Source organism: Thamnophis sirtalis, unplaced genomic scaffold (assembly GCF_051295495.1).
Source record: "Thamnophis sirtalis isolate CommonGarterSnake01/CBP01778 unplaced genomic scaffold, rThaSir2_p1.2 scaffold_2, whole genome shotgun sequence".
NCBI lineage: Eukaryota > Metazoa > Chordata > Lepidosauria > Squamata > Natricidae > Thamnophis > Thamnophis sirtalis.
The window spans coordinates 159,370,702-159,392,589 of NW_028261382.1; the positions used below are offsets into that span (position 1 = coordinate 159,370,702).

Below are 21,888 nucleotides of genomic sequence, written 5' to 3' on the forward strand. Positions count from 1 at the left end.
CTTCCTTCCTTCCTTCCTTCCTTCCTTCCTTCCTTCCTTCGTTGTGCAAAGGAATCTCTTTGCCAGGGAACAAATAAAGCCTTCCCTTAGTTTCAGGTCTACAGAGTTTACAGAGTCAACATATTGCCCCCAACAATCTGGGTCCTCATTTTAGTGATCTCGGAAGGATAGAAGTCAGCCTTCACCCGGTGGGAATCGAACTCTGGCAGTCAGCAGAATTAGCCTGCAATACTGCATTCTAACCACTGCACTACCACGGTTTATGGGTGGAGTTTTATATCTCCCATTCCATTGTTTTAGAATTATTAATACATTCCCAATCTCCAACATAGGAAAGTTCATAGTTATTTCAACAGATGTAAATCTGTTAGAGTTCCCCAATTGCTTTTGCTCAGGGAGGGCGTTCACCAGGTCTCCCCTATTAAACAATGTCATCTTGTTGGACCCCAGAGTCATGCTTTTTCAGCAACAGCAGCTGCATGTGAAACAGCATTTCCCTGGATATCTAGATGATCCTGACCTTGATAGTCTTTCATTGGGCCAAGTGGCTAGATGAGCTCTCCTGTTGTCAACATGAGCTTTCTTGATTCATATAATGTCAAATGAGTAGGGTTATTCTTTATCCTTGTACACTGGGATTATAGGTTGTTAGTTTTTCTCTGTGGTTTTAATCCTTGTAAGCTGCCCAGTTGCTTGTGTGATGGGTGGCTGTGTCAATCATGTAAACAAACAAATACTTCTATTTTAATCCAACAGACAAAAGCTGTATATCACACGGCAAGCATAGCCCATCAAGTCAGAAGACAATCTTAACAGTGTTATAAGAAATGACATTGGTTGAAACATAATTTCTCAGGCTGTATCACCTAGCTGTGAAATGGAGATACTGGGAAACAAGATAAGCATTTCATTGTTCCCGGTTGCAAAGTTCCAAGGATGATACTGAACAGAAATTCCATCATATTTAATTTAAAATTACTCAGTAAAATGCCACATGAAAGACTCCACTCAGGACAGCAGCACAATGCGCTTTCTGATATCGGATGTATTATCTAAGGGCTGCAAAGCAGTGTGCCAAGATAAATTACACCTTGCACTATTCTGCCACCCGAGGTAGATAGCTGTTTTGATTTAAACTCAGGACAGGATGAGCCAGAGACAGCAGCAGCAGAAGGATATGACGGTAACGTTTCAGCATTTGGAACTGCACATTTCATCTGATTAACCTTATTATTGATATTTTATCCTTCTTAATCAGGTAGCTATTCTGGATTTTAATTTCTCTCTGTAAAATCTTGACTGAAACTGGCAAAGAACCCTGACTGGAAGCTGCAGAAATTCTGAGAAGGAAAAGTTTATGGGATTGACCTCATATTTGACAGATTTTTCAGAACAGCAGGCAATAAAATTGCTATTTGATGAAAACCACAGCTTTGTCTTAAGTGAAGAATAGTCAACCCGTTCCTACAAAAGACACAGCTCAATATATAAGTTTTGTTGCATTTTTTTTCCTGAGGACATTAATTTACCTTGCTTTGTCAAACGAACAGTCTTTACAATAAGTGCCTCATCCTTTTTGGTGCATTGTTTTTCCATCTAAATGACATTTTTGTTAAATTTGGCATCAATGGATGAGGGGAGTTTCATAATTATCCATATTTACCAGGAGCATCAAGGAAAGCTTTCTTTGCAAGAGCATTGCTATATGAGCTTGACTCTTCTTCACAGAATGAAAGATACTTCAATTCAGGAATTATCTTTTCCAGAATATGCAAAAGCATCCATTAGCATACAAACAAGAGTAATGAAAGCAATATAATCTTGACACAACATTGGGGGGGAAAATACAGAGGCATTAGCAGGGTATGGCTGAAAAAAAAAATCAAAATGGTGATGATGACACTCTAATCAAAGCTCGGCCTGGCTTGATTGCACCATTGTGGTGAGTTCTCTAAAGAGATTCTTTAAAACATCTTTGTAGTTAGACCAACAGTTCCAATAAACAAGAATTCAGTGCACTGCAGAGAGTAAAAACAGTTTTGGTGGTATCTGTAACAGGAAAATAAATTGAAATGGCAGTTGCAACTGCTTTTGCAGTTCAATAAATTGAAATGTGGTTGAAGCTCTGACCGTAGGGAGAAAGATGGGTTTTATCACATTGCCACAACCATCGTGAGTTTTGTTTTTTTTGTTTTTAAGTGTGGCTTGTAAACATTCCTGAAAAACGTTTCTGATAAAATCCATATTTAATCATTTAATATTGAAAGAGAAATGTAGAAATTGCAGATACTGTTGTTGATTTAATCTAGGCTGATTATGAGTCAGACTTCTGTTAATCTGTTAACATAAACCAAATAGTTAAGCATCAAATTTCCAAGGTTCTAATTTGAACATTAACACGGGGGTTCTGGAATTTTAATGAATTGGGGTTTAAGTTGATCTGAAAAGTTTATTTTAAATTTGAGTGCTTAGCCCTTCATCAAACAAGTGAATCCAAGATGATTCAGGTAGTCCTCAGTTTACAACAGTTCATTTAGTGACCATCCAAGGTTACAACAGCACTGAAAAAAGTGATTTATGACCATTCTTCAGTTCCAACCTATGCAGCATCCTCATGATCAAGCGTGGCACGACAAAACCGCGCTAGTCAAAATAGCGGTGATAAAACCGTGTCGCTAAAGCCGTGACATTATCACCGCGATGTCATCACCGCCGCGACAACAGCGCGGCAGCAGAAGGGCGCTTTAAAACAGCGTGGCGGCAGAAAGCCGATTTAAATTAAGGTAAGGGTTAGGATTAGGTTTAGGGGTTTGCTTTAGGGTTAGGTTTAGGTTTAGGGTTAGATTTAGGGTTAGGTTTAGGGTTAGGTTTAGGGTGCTGAGTGCTTCGGAAGGCGCGGATTTGCCCTCCGCGGTTATGTCATCGCGGTAGGGTTGCGTTTTTCCTTAGCGCTTCGGATGGCGCGGATTTGCCCTCCGCACTTATGTCGGCTCGGATAAGGGCTTCGCAGTTTTGTGGTGGAACCATGATCAAGTGATCAAAATTCAGATGCTTGGCAATTGACTCATATTTAGGATCATTGCTGTGTTCCAGGGTCTTTTGATAAACTTTTTGACCTTCGGACAAACAAAGTCCAGAATCCAGATTCATTTAACAATTGGGTAACTAATGTATCAACTGCAGTGATTCATTTAACAACTGTGGCAAGAAAGGTTGTAAAATGGGGCAAACCTGACTTAATAAATGTCTCATTTAACAACAGAAATTTGGGGCTCAATTGTGGTCGCAAGTCAAGGACTACCTGTATTAGAAGGTGAGAGTGGAGCATGGCCAAAGCTTGCACTTTTTATATCCATGTTATGCATGCTAAAAAGAACTGGGGCTCCAAGTGAGATGTTTTGTCCAGTATCATTTTTTGACTCCACCTCCCATGTGTGTGGGGGGGAGGGGGGCGGATTGCCACTCCTGTCACTAACTCATTTCTGACCTAAATGCTGATATATATGTTTAATTCCTATATGGGAAAAATATAGTAATTTGGCTAACGTATGACATGCTGTCTGGTGCCTCTGGGCAATGTTTTGCAGCTGCTATATTGCCCTTTGCTTTGTCACAGTTGTAACTGACGAATTATCTTTAAATCTATGGTTTTCAGCACACAACCCACAGATGTTACTTGCTATTTCCACTATGCAAGAAATTTCCTCCACAACCCACAGAATTATAGATCTCTCAAACACAGTAGTCACGACACTTGCATTTTTTTTCCAACAGCAATTATTATAAAAAATGCCATGTTACTATTAGGTCTTTTTCTCTCATTTATATTTTTAAAATGATTTTCATTCCATTAAAATCTCCAATGAAGATAACCTGAAATTTAAAAGATGGTTCATCCTATATGTACAACTGTTATCAAGGGCACATTATCTTCCAAAGGAATCCATTCACATAATCGACTGCGATTGATTAGCATTAACTGGTGAATTATTAAGAGATGCTAAACATGGTCTAAGCTTCCTGTAAAATGGTTTGACTGTATTAAGAAATAAAGAGAATAATCTCTTGTTAAAAAATAGTTTGAGGTAAATTTTCTGGTGCTCTATTGTAGCAAAAATGTACATCTCGGGCATCAATTTCTATACAGTACCAAGTAAACACCACCAACATTTATGGTCTTGCATATGATGCTGATATATTTTTTTTTATAAAACTATTTCTTACAATAGCTATATCTATTTGTTTTAAACTTTCACTTCAGTGTTTGATTGTGGGAATATGATCAAATAGAAATTATTAGATGTGGCAGTCAAAACACAATCAATCAATCAAGGGAACAAGCAAGAAATTAAGCATTTGGTTTAGACAATGATCTTTCATTTAATCTTTCTTTTCAGTTTCTTTTCTTTTCTTTTTTCCAGTTTCTACTTATTTTTTTTGGGGGGGGGAGGTAAATCAAATGAAGTCTTTGAAAGTGACCTAAATTCTACCTTAGAGAAGTTAAAAAACTAATAAGCGATGCTTATTGTGCTAGGAAACAGGGTTAAAAATAATAATTTAAAAATATTATTTATGTAAAGCAAGGCATTCAATAATGTGACCTTGGAAGACAGAATGTGATTGGATGAAGAGCCGAGGTGGCGCAGTGGGTAGAGTGCAGTACTGCAGGCCACTTCAGCTGACTGCCATCTGCAGTTCAGCGGTTCAAATCTCACCGGCTCAGGGTAACATCCTTCCGAGGTGGGTAAAATGAGGACCCAGATTGTGGGGGCGATATGCTGACTCTGTAAACCGCTTAGAGAGGGCCGAAAGCCCTATGAAGCGGTATATAACTCTAACTGCTATAAGAGAACTCATGACGTTTCCTTGGTCTCTTCTCATCTTCCCAGAAAATGAATCAATAGAAAAATGAAGGATGGGATTACTTGACTTGGCATCTTAAGTATGGTCAAACAATCCTGCTCTGCTTTTTTTTAAAGAGCAAACTATGTAACAGGCTAAACATGCATTAATATAATTTACATCTCAGACTTTTTTTTCCTGTCATGATTTGTTCATCCTCAAAATTCCTCTAGAAACATTTGACAATTGCTCATGTCTCCATGGTCCTCCAGCATCTGAGAAGCTGGCTGGAATGCAGCACCCATTCTTTTTATCTCAAAACTGGGCCATTGCCCTAAAGAAACAACACTTCTTTCTACAATCTCATTATTAAAACATATTTATTAATACAAGCTCAAACATTGCAAAAATATATATTCACATAATTACAATTTACAATTAGCTGCTTCATTACTTCCTTATATCAGTCTGTAACACCATAATGCTAGATAGCATTTCCATGGTGGCATTTACTATACATTCTTCAGATTGACATCATCTACTGTTAAGTCAAAAACTGTGCAAATGTTCCTTTTCTTGATAGATAATCCAATAAGAGGGATTTAATATTTAATATGCCATTTTAGTTCTCGTGCCTTTTGGAAAATCTAGTCCAATTGATATGCCCTCTGTTAACATGGTGTCTATCAACTGCTGAGAAGCTGTACAAGTGTTTCCAGGCACTTTATGTGATACGTTTCTTCTTGACTTTCTTGTGGCTGTTGAAGACCTAAAAGGGAAATGCATTAACTTTTAAAATAACAGCTTAATGTCTGAATTGAAAAGAGACATAAAACCCAAACCTGTTACATTGTCATTTTGTTGTGAATAGTTGCAATTCTGATAGTCCATTATTTAGTCATATTAAATTAAAATACATTTCCATCAAAATCTGGCAGCTGAGTTTGAACTTGATCCAGGAACGCCTACATTAACTAGCAATGCCTCCCCCGAGTTTCTAACATTGGTGTTCCCGGTCCTATCTGGTTATGCTAAAGTTTAAACTGAGGGGCCACACTATTCTACAGACCTTTCTTTATTATTCAAAACATTTAGACAATGTTACAATATATTATATAATAAATAGAGCCTTACAAATCTATTTGAATGGGTGAGGACTGCATTGGTCTTTCAACCAAACAATGCCTCGTTCAATATTCCCTTCTATCGTTTAGAGCAGGGGTGTCCAAGCCTGGAAACTTTTAAGACCTGTGGACTTCAACTTCCAGAGCTGGCTGGGGAATTCTGGGACTTGAAGCCCACAAATTTTAAAGTTGCCAAGATTGGACATCTCTGATTCCTGTTGTTTCTAAACATACAGATTATATTGCACATAGAATGGTCCATGTTTGAAATCTATCTTTTCTAGAACAGAAGTACTTTTGGCTATCCCAACAACCAAACATTCCATGATTTGTTTATAGTTTGCAAACTCTTAACTCACTATTGATTTGTACAGTATTATACATTTAGTATATGAAATAGGGCACAAATCAACATTTTTAAAAAGTATTTTTATAAAAGAGATTTAACACATGCTTAATTCTTACATTTTTTTAAAATGTTAATTTTTAAATGGCAATTGCTCTTTTCCTAGAATTAAATCTCACTGTGCATGGAAATTCTATTTTCTTCCTTGCACAGGCATTAAATTGACTTTGTGTGCACAAACTTTTGTACAACTCATTATGATTTAATGAGAGTGCTGCTTGTGCTAATTATACCTGTTATTTATTTATTTTTTGCTTCACTATATAGCTCTTTCACTTTGTAACTAGCTTGGATGTAAATCAAGATAATCCACAATTGGTTCTCTAGAGAAGGCTATACAAGCTGGCTTTTGAAATGATTATTTTGATATCCTATTTTTTTTCTTTTACTGAATGTTTTATGGTTGAATCAAGAAATAGATGTGAAAATAAATCAAGAATGTCTCAGAAGATGGAATACTTCTAAAGCATATACACCAACCAAATCATAATGCTCAGGAATATCCATGGGAAACATTACAGATTTCTCTCTCTCTAAAATACAATGTGCTCATGATACACCTATTTTTTGTTTTTCAATTATAGACTGCATTTCTCTAAAAGTTTAATCAATATATTGTAAAGAAAAATCTCATTAAACTATGAAAACATCTGTAATATTCAGCTCATCTAGTATAATGTAACGTTTTTCCTGGAAAAACATAGGGGAAAGCTTAATTGGCTTTTTATCTAGTGAATTATCCAAAATTACTTTCCAGCTGTGCTGATATTAGCCTGGCAATTTCCTTTATGTTTACTGTCTGCCAGATAGGAACCTCACCCGCTGGCAAGAGCCAGGAAGCAACCATTTTGTTGTTGTTGTACTTGAATAATAAGTGCAGCTGGATAATCCTGATGCCTATCACTAACAAATGCATTCTACCTACAATTTTTGTTTTATTATTAACTTCAAAGAACGGTGAAATTTATAGCTAAAATTTTGGACCCAATGATTCAACTGCCTTGCTTATTTTCCCTAACCCACTAACATCTTGCCTGTAGAGTATACCAGTGCCATTTCCCTAAAAAAGTAATTTCCAAATCATGCATATTTCTCTCCATCCACCTGTCCATCTATTCCTCCATGCAAGCAAATGGACTTTAAAAAGTAGTATCCAGAACTCATAAAATTTTTAGAAAGTTAACTTTTCTTTGAGAATATCCCGTCTACACACACACACACACAAACACACCACTCATCCAATCTCAATATTGTATTCTTGGGTAAAGTTGAACATTGAACACATATTCACATATCAAATGCTGTTTGTTTGAGATGGAAACCGAACTTGTTAATAACATACATTTCTTTCCTGACATCAAAGCTTCATCCACCCTTCTTTTTATTGATGGATTCTTCAAAGTCACTTTTGCCTGTAGAACACACACACAGACAACAAAAGAATAATTCAATGTTTGTTAATTCCCCTGTGCTGATGCTCTTCAAATCATTTCTTCGTCTTACTCCTTCCTTGGCAGCGGGCCATAAGGCTATGACATTCAAAAACTTAAGAATGCAAAACATGGAGGTACTTCTGTGAATTGTTTGATGTGGGTGGTGGTGAGTGCAGGGTAGAACAGGTTCAATGAAATAACACAATAAAAAGGAGAAGCTTTTTTTTTTTCAAAAATAGCTGTTTGCAATGCTCAGCACAACAGAATGCTCCCTATTGAATATGAACCTGCTTTACAGCCAGTCAGTACTCCAGAACAAGCATAGGGTGCTTTTTTACATTGTAACAAACATTGTGTTTTAAAGATAGTCTTATGATGTGATATACCCATGTTAATTTGCTGAATGAATGTATAATTCAGAAACTTAGTGCAAAGGAAAAGAAAAATATATGGTTTAATCAGACATATCCTAACAATCACTTGCATTCATAATGGTAAGAGCTTCATAAACTATATTCAGAACAAGATTGTAGCAACAAGAAAAATGAATATTAAAGGAGATTTCTATCATAGTCTACTGCAGTGGTTTTTTTAACCTTGGTAACCTGAAGACATGTGAACTTCAACTCCCAGAATACACCAGCCAGCACTACTGACTAGGGAATTCTGGGAGTTGAAGTTCACACATCTTTAAGCTGCCAAGGTTGAGAAACACTGCTCTAATGTAAACCAGACAATGCCAAACCTGGATTTTGACATTCAGTAATGAGTAAGGGTTGGAGAGAGTGAGAGAAATATAATATCAAAGCTGAAGAATAGGATATATATCTTTCATCTATTAAATGGAGCTTTAATCATTTTGAACCACAGCCATAATCTTATTGTTATGCAGTCAGTGCTTTTCAGGGACAAGTGACCTGTGCTTTTTCCATCTTGAAAGCTAGAGAAGACTGAACTGGGTTTGGGGTTTTTTGGTTGTTTTAGCTCTAGAGTGTAACAAAATATTGACAAACATTCTTCTTTTTTGTAAGAAATTGCTGAAGAAGAGACGGCAGAGTTAGAAATGAGAGAATGAGTGGAAAACAGATCAAACTAGAGGAGAAAAAAAAACATAACCTGAAATTCATGGAAGAAAAGAACAGCTTATTTGCCAGACTTAAAGATGATGTTCTTTCATGCATTACATCAGTGGTTCCCAAACTTGGCAACTTTAAGACTTGTGGACTTCAATTCCCAGAATTCTCCAGCCAGCAGAGCAGAGCTGGCTGGAGAATTCTGAGAGTTGAAGTCCACAAGTCTTAAAGTTGCCAAGTTTGGGAACCACTGCATTACATAAAGTAAAAAAAAATCTGTGACCTTTTTTAATAATAAACATTTGAACCCAGCAAATACAAGGAGACTGTCTCAAAAAATTTCCTTTCTAAAAAATAGTGTACTTATACTGAAGAACCAAAATAATTTTAAATAGTATGTTTTTGACTGAAATAGGACCCGCCATTTTTGCTGCATGCTTTCATCTGCTGCAACATTGTGCTTAGATTAGTGAGAAAAGGGCTAATGGCAGACACATGGCATCATAAATTCTTGATGTATTATGGGGAACTCATCAAATTGCAGACAAGACCAAGCTGGTAAGAATAGCCAACACTCCAGAATATAGGCTTAAGATACAAAAGGGATCTTGAAAGACTTGAATGTTGGGCCCTATCTAACGAAATGAAATGTAATGGTAAAAAAGGAAGGTTCTATATTTAGGCAAGAAAAACTAAATGCACAGATATAGTATAGGTGCTACTTGGTTTAATAGTAGTACTCTTGAAGTCCTAGTGGACAATAACTTAAATATGACCCAGTAGTGTGCAGCAGCTGCCAAAAAAGCCAACACAGTCCTAGCCGCATTAACAGAGGGATAGAATCAAGATCACGTGAAGTGTTAATGCCACTTTACAATGCCTTGGTAAGGCCACACTTGGAATACTGCATCCAGTTTTGGTTGCCATGATGTAAAAAAGATGTTGAGTCTATAAAGAGTGCAGAGAAGAGCAGCAAAGATGATTAGGGGACTGGAGGCTAAAATATATAAAGAATGATTGCTAGAATTGGGTATGTCTAGATTAATAAAAAGAAGAACTGGGGTGACATGATAGCAGTGTTCTAATATGTGAAGGGCGGCCACAAAGAAGAGAAGGTTAAGCTATTCTCCAAAGAACCAGAGGGCAGGACAAGAAGTAATGGATGGAAGCTAGTCAAAGAGAGAAGCAAGCTAGAACTAAGAAAAAATTTCCTGACAGTTAGAACAATTAATTAATGGAATGACTTGCCTCCAGAAGTTGTGAATGCTCCAACACTCCAAGTTTTTAAAAAGAGGTTGGACAACCATTTGTCTGAAATGGTATAGGACTTTCTGCCTGAGCAGGGAATTGGACTAGAAGACCTCCAAGGCCCCTTCCAACTCGATTATTGTGTTATCATATGCATATGATGGACGCTGCAATTTATGCACTTGTTTCAGATGTTGGGTGTAAGTACATAATGGGGGATTTCTATCATATCATAATCACATAAGTGTCATCACTTCAACATGCAGTTTGCTGCAGACGCAACTGGATGTTTCCAATTCTTAGATTCTTTGATTTTTGTCAACGATTTCACTGATTATATTCAATGGCAATCAACTGTATTACTGACCATATTATGAAAATGTAGGCTAGGTGGATGTGTCCTTATGTGTATAGAGAGACTGATGTATTTGTGTATGCATTACTATACATATGCAGACTAAGGGATTAGTGCCTCATTGAAAATTGCAATACTTCTGTATGAATACAGCAGAAACAAAATCCTCATGCCTTTAAAACACTAACCTTCTGATAGTTGTGAAGCAAAGCCCAAATTGCAGATGCTCCTATTCTCTGAGCTGTAAGGCTATCACTTTCCAGACAGGCAGATAGCAATGCAACAGCTTTATCTAGGAGGAAGACAAAAGACCACACATGTATCTAACCAATATCACAGTTTCAGCTTCCCCAATGCATTCTTGTCAGTAATTTCCCACTTCCTGTGATAAATATTATGGCAATGCATAGGCTTGTAAAAGCCACAACAATTTCATTTCAAGAAACCTCTAAACCAGTGATTGCGAACCTTTTTCTTATGGCGTGGCAAAATTGTGTGTGTGCACGCTATCGCGCTTGCTCGCATGCCCACACCAATTTAATCCTCCCTACCCACCTGCGCATGCATGCATGACATGACACCCTCTCCCGTGTGTGCAAACATGACACCCCCCCCCCCCAGGTTCTGGAGGTTTTCCTGAAGCCTGGGGAGGGCAAAAACGGCCTCCCTTGTCCCCCCCCCCCCCGGAAACGGATTGTTTCCAAACTTCCGGTTGGCTCATTGGGGGCACTTTTTGCCCCTCCCCAGACTTCAGGAAAGCCTCCGGAGGCTGGGGAGGGCAGAAAACAGTCCCAACAAGCCAATTGTAAGTTTGGGAACGAACTTCCAGTTGGCTGGTGGGGCCTGGTTTTTGCCTTCCCCAGCCTCTGGAGGCTTTCCTGAAGTCTGGGGAGGACAAAAACAGCCTCTCCTGTCCCTCCAGAAGCCCAAAAATCAACTGGCCGACAAGTGCATGCACGCTGGAGCTCATGACTGGCATGCCAGAAAAAATGGCTCTGTGTGCCACTTGTGGCATGCATGCCATAGGTTTGCCATCATGGTTGGAACAGTAACTTCTTCTATTGCATTGGTGTTTAAAAAAGACACAGAGCTCCAGATGTGAAGGAGAAAATGTGACATGGAACACACATGCAGCATCAGTTGGCAACTTTTCCACTCAGATGTGTCAGTTTCTTTAAAAAGATGCCCAGAGGTATTCCATGGATTACCTTTCCCCCTTTAGATCTAGGCTGCTTTAGATCCCTATTAAAAGTTGTTTTAAAATAAATCTAAATGTAAGGAATTATGCCAAGTTTTCAGAACTTAAGTTACTGGCTATCTTCTTGTACTAATTATCCTATAAATATCCTATATTACACATAATCTACATTTTCTATTACAATTATTATATATTGAGGGCAATGATTAAGATGCTGATTAGCCCTTCTCAGTATTAAAAAAAGTCCTATAATTCTGCTTTCCTGCAAGGTTTCTGATTGTGCCTCCAAAAATTACTGTCTATTGCACTTGAGTTCTTAGTATGATTTTGTTCAGAGCATCAATTATTGACCTTCCGTATAGCTATCTTTAAAAGATTTTGTAACTGGGTAATACAAATTTTCCTTTCTTGGCCAGCACCGTACATTTTTCCATCCACTGTCTTTATTTATAGGTCTTTCCTCCCTCCTTCTCACCTTCAACATATGCTGAGTGATTAAGAGGACTCCTTGCAGAAAATCTTGTGTGATAGTCTACCAAAATAGTCAAGCAAAGAAAATCTAGGATTATCTGCTTTTAAAATTGAATCTTATATGGGCATTGAAGGAACAATGCCCACAATAATATGTAAAACCTTTACATATTACTATACTTTACATAGTAGTTCTGAGCCTGAAATTTTTTACTAGGGTTATTTTATAAGCTCCAACTCTAACTATTCTCAACTAAATACTCTGACTAGTTATAATGCGATCCTGTATGTCTAAAAGGCACTTAATTGGGAAGAATGACTTAAAAGCCGGACAATAGGTATTTACCATTTGCTAATATCTTGGGTTTGTTGGCTGGACTAAAGCAGATATTGTGCAGAATCAGAAGGATCATGTCTGGATTGGTTTTGTGTTTATATTTGGCCATCTCTATAAGTTGATCCAAGCCACCATTCAATTTAACAATCATTTGCTGCCCATCTTCTCCAAATGATAAATTCAGTAAGAGTTTTATCCAAGCAACAGCCAGCATGCTGAGGCTTTTATTTCCTCCTTTTGGCAATGATAGTGATAAAAAATTCTGCAGAAAATTGTTCTAAAGTAGGAGAGAAAAAGATGTGGTTATTAAGAAATTATTTTTCACAACCCATTAACAAAACATGTTACTTCCCACCTCTGAAAATATTGAATAACCAATAAAGGAGAATATTTGTAGCTCAGGGTTGAAATTCGGGGTCCTTGATGCTCTCTGAGCTTGATTGTTTTCCTGCAGACGTTTCATTATCCAAACTAGATATCATCATCAGGTTGGGTAATGAAATGTCTGCAAGAAAGCAATCAAGCTTAGAGAGCACCAAGCACCCCTCAATATTGAATAAGGCATAAATTTTCTTGTTACATTTGAATAAATTAGCTCCCTTTGTTCTTAATTATCCTTCTAACTGTAGAACGTTTTCTTTCCACTGTTGAGATGAGGAACATCCAGTTGCTAAACTAGATCTTCCAATAATCTGACTAGTTGCTGGCAATGGATATTGGGAACTGTAGTTCAGCAACATCTGAGGAGAATTAATAACTCATTTTTGTGTTACCCTAGTCAGAACTTCAACTGAAAATCCAGGCCTACACAAAAGACCTTAGTCATTTATAAACTGAAAAGAAATCCTCTGTCTTCTATCACTGTATAGTAATCTGGAAATATAATTAGTTGGCTTATTTATAGAGTTGTATACAAAAAGTTGTATGCCATCATTTTTATTTTAGTAGTAACTGATACCCATATGAAAATTGTAAAAACAATTCGAGATTTTTTTTTTCTGCAAGATGCTGTATTTTTTTCCTCATGCACAATGTAACAATTTGTCAGAGAAACATTTCAGTTGAAGAAATACTGTCAGTAAGGAGAGACAGTGTGCCAACTCTGGTGTGCTACAAGACCTTTGAAGAGCTTGCACAGGAAGCTCTTAGGAAAAGGAAGTACACTTCTGAAAGACTGCTTTGGCTAAGAGAAGCGGACCACCGGCAAAAGAGCACTGGGCAATACAGAAGCCATAACATACACTCATGTGCTGCAAACGGACCTTATTATAGCTTCTGCAACTGTGCATAAAGTTGCCTATTCCAACTACAGGAAAAAAAACCTCAATAATACACAAAATGTAGAAGCTCTACATTGCCAGATGCTTCCGGTAGATATATAAGGCCAGCTATCTTCAGGAATATATGTGTCCTGAGCCTGTCAGACATGCAAAATTAAACATTCATTAATTAATTTAAAAGCCTCCAAAAGGAAACTTCCTTCAGATATAAGCATGTATATTAAGCTGCTGTCAGGAAAAGCTATGTATACAGATAGGCGACTGCTCCATCAAACTACAAGCAAATCTCTGGGCTTTCGATATGTCTTGGCTCTACTTGGAGCTGCCAAAGAGCTGAACTGAGGGATTTCTTGCACACAAGCCATTTGCTCAACAACTCAATTTTCTGCTAGAAAATCAAAAAGCAACCCATATTTTTTCCCATCTATCAGCTATTCTAAATGCTAGATGGTTACAAATGAAATGAAATAGCTTTCTAGATAATTTTATTACCTAAGGTTATAGACCAAATGTAAAGCAGTTATGAAAGTTGTGAAAAGTTCACTTTCTAACTGCAGGACTGGAAACTGAACCAAAGCTTTTTGGGTAGGGTAGGGTAGGCTAGGCTAGAATAGGGTAGGATATGGAAGGAAGGAAGGAAGGAAGGAAGGAAGGAAGGAAGGAAGGAAGGAAGGAAGGAAGGAAGGAAGGAAGGAAAATCTGGTAGAAAATAATTCAGTCATTTCTGAATTAGTGATTAAAATATTAACAACCTGCATTATTATGGAAGTCTAAATCTAATTCATTCTTTCTAGCAATGGTTGTCACCTTTTAAAACTCCTACATTGCTCCTTTTAAGACTAGCAAAAGACCTTTTTATTCTCCCAGCATTGCATCTTTTCAATTTAAAGCACTTACATGATTTTTTTTAAAAAAAAACTTGTCATCTAATGATTTACTGCTTTATACTTACGTTGCTCATGCATCTCTTAACTTGAAATTTAAAGTTTCAGTCTCTCTCTCTCTCTCACACACACAGCATTTTGCAATATTTTACATTGCAAAATATAAATGTTAACATCTCAATCAATCCCACACATTGAAAAGCTACTGCAATTGTCCTCATTTCTTTTCATCTGAGCAGCTTTAACTTTTTATACAGTGTTTCTATGCCTATGGAAAACGGTGGTGTGAAGAAACAGAGGGTGAGGATCTGCCTTCTCCAGTTGGTGTGCCCAATCTGAGGAGAGGGGTTCCTCTTTCTTCAGAGCCCCAGCAACAAGACACATGGCTCTGGAGCTAGATGGTGTCCTCTGTTTCTGTGAGCAGCCCATTTCCATCACAATGAGCAGCTATAATAACAACAAAACATCCACCACCACTATCTTGTTGGTTACTTCCCTTTGTTCCCCCATGCTCTTTCCTTTTTGACGTCACATTTAGCTATCTACATTACAGTATTATTCATACCCATACAGAAATCTCTGGCTTGGGTTTTTGTTTTTGTTTTTTACAAAAAGGGCAGAGTTTTTGCCATGCATTTGGGAGTTTTAAAAATAAAGGGAGAGTTTCTGACATGCAGGAAGTGACTTTGCCATTCAAGGAAGAATTTCTGCCTCAATACAACCAATCATTTCTGGGCAGAGTTTTATTTCACAATTTCATCTCAGGATAACCACCATGTCATGAAGAAAAGAAGCAAAGAACAGAGGAGATATTTCCCCACAAAAGGCACTTCTGACATATGACAAATTATACTGACAATGCATATAATTTATCCCTAAAACATAAGTCATGTACAAACGATGCCAAGATGCTTACATTAAACATGCAGGAATGGACGTTTTGCTGAGCTAAGAAGCAGAAATATTAACTAAAAAACAGAACAGACAAAACAGTTTTTCTATTACTCTTTTATGGGCCAGTAATCTGGCCGATTAAAACATGTATTTGGATGTGATAATATCTGCAAGGTTCTTCCACAGAAATCAGTAATGGAAAAACTATATATATTTATAATTATATAAATTATAAATATAAATTATAATTATACACACTTGTATTTATATCTTTAATCAGGGACTACAACTGAGCCAACGCTGCAGTAATAATCTCTATAATTGCGAATATTGAGTATTCAAAGGTAAGAAAGATGATTCATTAAGATTCCATAGATGCAGTATCTACATATACTTACATATGAATGCATGTACACACACACATACACACACAAATTGTGTTCCCCACACTTTGCATTTGCTTGTATTATAATTCTTAATTATAAACCTCAATCTTCCATTCACATTTTTTTCTGCTTGACCCAGATTACCTTAACATCTTCCCTGAGCACTGAACAAAACAAAAACCACTTCCTGAATTTTATCACTACATTCAGAACGCTGAATGCCTACCTTCTGAAGAACCCCTTTGCAATCTTGAGATACAACCAGGTTTGCCAGAAGATTAAAGGTCATCTGCTGAATGATGCTGTTCTCAGACAGAGTTTGAGTTGCTAACTTCATGATGTTATGCATAAATGAGTTCCCAGCTGCCGTTCTTTGGGTTGTCTGGAAAGAGCACATGCTGCTACTTGCCACACATAGGGAAGCACAGCCTTTAAAGATCAAAATATTGTTATAGGTAAATATGAGAGGGAGGGGAAAGAACTTTTTATTAAGTTGCCTGTTTGCCGGTAAACAATCTCATACCATGTTAAAATTAGAGTTTTTGAAAACCTTCGTTTCATGTTAAAATTACATTAAAAAAACCTCTTCAATTAAACTCAGATAAAAAAGTATTTTTTTGCTCAGGATTATACTATGGAGTTCTTGATGCTCTTTGAACTTGCAGATGTTTCATTGTTCAACTAGGTAATATCATCAGTGCAAACTCACATTGATTCTTTTTTTTAAAAAAATCTAGTGTGTAATAAAACGTCTACAAGCAAACAACCAAGCTTAAGAGATCATCAAGAACTCAAGAAAACGAATATAAACCATTAAATATCACAGAACACACTTCGTTTTATCAACTGCTACAAGAATACAATGTTGATTAGACAAAGGAATCTTGTTTCAAGCTTTTTCTCATATGAAATCCATCCTTCTCCCATGCCCAGGCTTATGGGAATAAATAGTTTATGCAGTTTCCCTTTCATGTGTACTAATTTCCTTCAACCTACACTATTTTTTGTTTGTTTTAAAAGTAATCAACTGAGAAAAAGCTACAGTTATAAATCACTGGTTCCCCCATTTTAGATTCCATCATCTGGTTTTTTTCCAAGCAGGATATTTCTTTTGTTTTTTCACTGGCTTTCAACTCCAGCTCTTCTAGCCGTATTCTAACTAGAGGCATGTTGGCATTTATCATCTAAATGTACTATTAGAGAGAGTGATTCATGATGATTAAAAGAAGTGAAGAAAGGAGAGCTTTCTTCTTTAAAACATAAAGTGATAGAATTCATTGGCATAACATTATCTATGAAGACACATCCACCAACAGCTTGATCATTCATCTTCATAAAACAATGACAAAACATAATATGAATAAATTTGCATCATTTAATGATGGAAACCCAGACATTAGAAGCCTATTATGGTGCATTTTTAAAGTAATGTGTAATATTTTGAAGAATATGGCATATATTAAGTCATGCAATAAGACATGTAATAATCTCTAACATCAGTTTAGGAATGACAAGAACTCAAAATTATCTGGCATGAGTTCCTACTTCTTTTAAACCAGCATTTTCATACTTTAAAACATTTCTGGATGTTACCAAAAAAGTTAAGTGGTGGATATTTGGATGCATATATGGGAGTTGACTTTTTTTTATGATCAGATTATAAAATCCAAGTTAGAGAAGAATTTTGGGGCTGTAATGCTTGCTTGATCTTTCAAGTGAAATAATTCCAAGTTCAAATTCTGTGTCAAGAGATAGTGAAATGTGAAAGCTTCCCTACTATTAATGACTTCTCACTGATGTATTTTTACACAGGAACAAGCATTTGCTGGGAGCCACAAGGAACTTAATTTAGTTTGAGGGATAAACAAAATTTGGTTTGCAGACACAGATCTCAGCCATGGCGGTAACCCAAAAATCTACTGGAAGCCTTTCCAAGGATTTGACGTGTGTAATGGAACTGATGGAGCTTTTTCTCTGGAATATATTACATCACAGTATAAGCTGCTTTTGAATATAGTCAGTTTGAAAACTGAAAACATGCCATGTACACGTACAACCTTGGATATGCAGAAGTATTTAGATTATCATACAGATGTATAATTTAAAATGGAATATAATTTAAACTGAATTCAACTTTGATGAAATTGAGGACTGTAAGGATGCACACATTAACTTTTTCAGTTTTTCGATGAAGAGGAATTAAGGCATTCCTGAAGACTTCCAAAGCTATTTTTAAATACAAACTCATTTGCTTTCTATTATAACTCGTCATGCTTTGAATTAAATTTTGCACTCTCCTCCGTTACATTTTTGATGTCGATATACTCCCACAAAAGAACTTGCAAAAGTTTCTCCACGGAACACTGCTAACATGTAATTTCTATTGCAAATTACAGAGAATGATTGAACTAAGATTATTCACATTCTGTAGATACAGAAGATTCATGAACTATCCACCCACCTTAACTACCGATTTATTAAAAAAATAAGCCCTGAAACGTTTTTACCTAAGGTTGCCCACTGATTAACTATGAAAAATCAGCTTCTTTCAAATGAAATGTTTAGTGCACTCAGATGCTGTCACCAAGAACCTGCATCTTTCAACAAGGGCAGCCATCTAAATATTAAGAAATTTTAATATGTTATCGGTAAATAATTGCTTATGGTATTTTATGCCAGCCTTCATAGAAAAGGACTATATTTGCTAAGAGGGAAAGAATAAAAACATGCTAGAAAAAGTGAATAGTAACTCTTTTTCTCTCACACATGCATAAGTACAATCAACTGTTTACAGAGGTAGGAAGGCACAAATGTTTCCATTTCTGCTGAAATATAGATAGTCCTCATTTAGTGACCACAATTGGAACTGGCAACTTGGTTGTGAAGCAAAGTGAAACTGCAACTGTGCTTACAATCTTCCTTCAGCTTTCCTTTGCTTGGAAGATTTGCCCCTAACCGTAAATTTGTCATAATTTGTTGTAAGTGTGAATGGTTGCAGAATGAGTCAGTTGCTAAACATGACTACCTAAAATAAATCGGGAGAGGGGGATACAACTATCGTGACACAAGGACCTGGAAAAGTGAGTTTGGAATAAAGACTAACTCAACGGTAGTTAGGTCCTTCCTTCCTCCCTCCCACCCTCCCTTCCAGCTCTAATGGTCACCTACCATATGCAGTAATGCTTGAAACATCACTCACCCGAAGGATAGTTTGCAGAATAGACACAAAGCAAATGCAAGGCTGCTTGCATCAAGGAATCGTCCATTAGAAGCCAAGACCACAAAGAATGCAAAATAGAAATGAGGTGAGTTCCAAGGGCTGCTGCCTGTCAAATAACAAGAAGATGTTGCAATACTGAAAGAGCTTTTGTAAATGTGACTGTGAAGCCAACACAAAATCTAAGGGCTCATTGACCACAGATGGATCTTTTCCAACCTCCACGTCCTCCAAATATACATGTATGTCAACTTCGATGAACTGACCATTTTGGAAGTTGGAATCTATGAATCTGGAAGGGTCCAATTTGGAAAGGTAGAAAGAGAGGTGTAAACAGTACTTGGGAGAAAATATTATTTCCTCTTGTGACGTGAAAATTGTTTAACTAATGTCCCACAATAAACATACCAATCCCAAACAGAATACAAGTTCAGTTATATTAAAATATAACAAGGGACCAAACTATCACTCACGTACTTAACCCTTTGCTTATCCCTAAACAGTAATTATGACACAATCCGGAAAATAAATAACAATTTGGAAGAGAAATAAAATAAGAATGTCAATTTTTTTCTTTGTGTTTCTAAGTAATTCCTTTCCATCACCACTGCTAGGCATCTCTATAACAGTTGGATTAGCAGAAATTGAAAAATGACGGTCATAGGAAGGTCATCAGTAGATTGCTCCCCATATTGCAAACGATTACATCTCCAGCAAGACAGGCCTTCCGCACATTTTAGCTGTGGAGGTTAGACAGTTCCCTTGTCTCTTACTTTGCAGGATTCATTTCGAAATAAACAATTTCTTAGGAGCTGCATGGCAAGTTTTAATTCTCTGCTGAGGTTGTCTTCCTGGAAGAACAAAAAATTGGTTTGAGTTGAGTTGAGTTGAGTTTATTATATTTCTATGCCGCCCTATTCCCCGGAGGGACTCAGGGCGGCTCACAACCAAGTAGGGGTGGGTGGGTGTACAAATAGGAAAAAAAGAACACGAACAGAACAATACCACAATTTAAAACACTCAACAACCATACCATTCGAGGGGGGGACAAAAACTCATTAGCCCCAGGCCTGTCGGAACAGCCAGGTTTTCAGGGCTTTGCGGAAGGCCTGGAGGGTGGTGAGGGTCCGAATCTCCACGGGGAGCTCATTCCAAAGGGCCGGAGCAGCCACAGAGAAGGCCCTCCTCCAGGTGGTCACCAGTCGGCATTGGCCCGTGGATGGAATTCGGAGGAGGCCTAATCTGTGGGATCTAATCGGTCTATTGGAGGTAATTGGCAGTAGGCGGTCTCTCAAGTACCCAGGTTTGGATCAATATATAAGCAGAATCTGGTTTATATAACACATACAGGACAATGATTTATGTATGCACGTTTTGCCGCCATTTTGTATAACTTGGCACTTTTGGATGCCACTGCTATTATTATATTATTATGGTTATACTTGGGTTGGTGACATTGTTTGGTGGGTGATGTTTTTTTCTTTTGAGAGCGTGCATCAGAATTTCATTTTAATGTATGTCATACAACAAAGGTTATCGTAATCTTAATGAATACAAGAATGGATACCACCAGTATCAAGAAAACAAGATTTGCCTTTCATGGGCAGTGGAAACCCTTTGAGCTTTAGTGGCCATCCAACACAGGGAGAGACCATTCCAAAGAGACCACAGGGGAGCACTATTCCAACACAGGGAGAGACCATTCCAAAGAGACCACAGGGAGACACTATTCCAACACAGGGAGAGACCATTCCAAAGAGACCACAGGGAGACACTATTCCAACACAGGGAGAGATCATTCCAAAGAGACCACAGGGAGACACTATTCCAATACAGGAAGAGACCATTCGAAAGACAAATGCTACCCAACATCTATTTTGGATTTCATCTTTTCAACCAGAACAAAGCTAATGGCTGACAATAAAATAATTTGCTCTCAAAAGAGCACTAAAACAAAGAAACTAAAGCAATATGATGAATGGAACAATATAAATACCCTCATTGTAAAAGGCTCGCCAGAGGTCTGCTCTTTCTATTGACATAATTATAGAAGGACATACTAAGATAAAGACTTTTCTAATTAGACCAAACAAATTTAAAATTAAAATATTGAATACCATCTAAAAAAACTTGTTGACATAACAAGGTGGCATATCTTTCCAATTAGGATTCATCCTTCCTCTTTGCCCAAAGACTACAAAATAACTGATTAAAAGGTTCACGGAGGAAGATTGGGTTGAATGGCATTCTAATCATTTCACAGAGTGGCACATATCACTTGAGAAATGCTAATTAGCAAGTTACGTTTTAAAGATATTCAGTTGAACTAAAAACTACTCTCACCCACTTATCCACTCCCTTTGTCAATAAGAGCCTATTTATGGACAGGTATACACTTTGTAGCGAGCATCTTATGTGTCGATTTAGACCGTCACATAATCAATATCAGAATGAGAATTTTGAGAGTGAGAAGTGCAAGATTTTAATAGATGTCCTTAAGATAAGTTATTTCCTCCATCCCTCTTCTTTCCCCTCTGAAGCATACAGGATACTGTGTAAGATTTGGGAAAGTAAAACACCATGTAAATATTTCTAGCCAGCCCTTGATTACTGATATAATATAATGTAAGGCAGGGGAAGAGGCTACTTAACTTTTCCATGCCTGAGAATGCCTTGCAGGCAGATTCTGTGCTTTCTCCCACTTATGTTCAAACCTACCTTAGAGGGCCACCTAGGTGAA

General features: G+C 37.2%; 1 protein-coding gene across 1 annotated transcript in view; it reads right to left on the reverse strand.

The window, feature by feature from the left end:
- Nucleotides 1-5,207: 5,207 nt before the first annotated feature.
- The window catches only part of RTTN (rotatin), a 100,874-nt gene continuing 84,193 nt past the window's right edge, over nucleotides 5,208-21,888 (reverse strand). The window contains exons 44-50 of the mRNA XM_087707317.1: nucleotides 19,922-19,999; nucleotides 19,131-19,257; nucleotides 16,158-16,360; nucleotides 12,497-12,764; nucleotides 10,670-10,773; nucleotides 7,715-7,784; nucleotides 5,208-5,611 (exon numbers count right to left, since the gene is read on the reverse strand). Coding sequence (XP_087563443.1) covers nucleotides 5,529-5,611; nucleotides 7,715-7,784; nucleotides 10,670-10,773; nucleotides 12,497-12,764; nucleotides 16,158-16,360; nucleotides 19,131-19,257; nucleotides 19,922-19,999 — 933 coding nt within the window. The 3' untranslated portion in view covers nucleotides 5,208-5,528. The remainder of the gene's footprint in view (nucleotides 5,612-7,714; nucleotides 7,785-10,669; nucleotides 10,774-12,496; nucleotides 12,765-16,157; nucleotides 16,361-19,130; nucleotides 19,258-19,921; nucleotides 20,000-21,888) is intronic.